Consider the following 1125-nt stretch of genomic DNA (forward strand, 5'->3'; position numbering starts at 1 on the left):
TTGAGAAGATCGAAGGGTAAAATGAGTTCTCTCACAGACTCTAGCTGGGAGGAGATCCTTAAGATAAGGCGGACGCAAATTTTTTACTATCTTAAAATAACAAATAAGCTTATGAATATCGCGTCTAACTTTCATCTCCTCCCACCCCAGCTCTGTCATAAGGCGAATCCTACTTGTTCCCCGCATAGCACCTGTGACGACTTTCCCGGCTTCATTCTGAACCGATTCAAGGAGTTCGCTTTCCTCATTAGTACAGCCGTCTCAAAGCACATTAGCATACTCCATAACAGGTCTGATAACCGACTTATACAATTTTCTGAGTGTATCCCTGCCTACTTTATACCTAATTCCTTTCAACATATTTAATCTTTTACTAGCTTTTTGATAAACACTAAATATGTGAGCTCTCCATGTCAGGTTAGAAGACAGCGTTATGCCTAAGTGGGTATGGCTAGAAACTTCAGTAATGTTATTTCCGTTGTAAAATAGGTCGGGATGCAGCGGTCTTACCCGTTTAAATGAAAACGTCATACATTCAGTTTTACTAAGATTAATTGTAACAAGCCATTTCGTAGCCCACCTTTGTATGGATTCAAGGTCTTTATTTAACATCAACGAAGTGTTACGAGGTGAATCAACGACTTCAAAAAGCGAAGTATCATCAGCGAAAAGTAAGCATTTTGACTGAATTTCATCTGTTATGTCATTAATATATATAAGGAATAACAGAGGCCCCAAAACCGAACCGTGAGGAACCCCTGCTTCAACTTGGCGCCAATCAGATGACTGCCCATCTAAAACCACTCTTTGTTGACGATTAGACAAATAACTTTCAAACTAGCTAAGCAAAGCTCCCCTGATTCATACTGATTCAAGCTTATGAAGAAGACCTTTGTGCCACACCTTGTCAAACGCCTTGCTGATATCCAAAAAAACCATACGCACTTCCTTCCCATCCTCAACAGCTTGGTAAATTTGATGCACCAGATAAATTAATTGATTTACCGTCGAGTCACCTGGGCGGAAACCAGACTGTAAGCGATTGAGATAACCAATCTCAAGTAAGAAATTGTAAAGTCTTATAAAGACAATTTTCTCTAATATCTTAGACAAAGAACACAAAAG

General features: G+C 39.4%; 1 protein-coding gene across 1 annotated transcript in view; it reads right to left on the reverse strand.

Moving 5' to 3' along the window:
* Window positions 1-861: 861 nt before the first annotated feature.
* LOC138048708 (uncharacterized) overlaps window positions 862-1125 on the reverse strand; it is a 2952-nt gene continuing 2688 nt past the window's right edge. Inside the window, exon 2 of the mRNA XM_068894845.1 lies at window positions 862-1125. This exon is cut by the window's right edge and continues 1400 nt beyond it. Within this exon, the coding sequence (XP_068750946.1) occupies window positions 862-1125 (264 nt within the window).

Source organism: Montipora capricornis, chromosome 5 (genome assembly GCF_036669925.1).
Source record: "Montipora capricornis isolate CH-2021 chromosome 5, ASM3666992v2, whole genome shotgun sequence".
NCBI lineage: Eukaryota > Metazoa > Cnidaria > Anthozoa > Scleractinia > Acroporidae > Montipora > Montipora capricornis.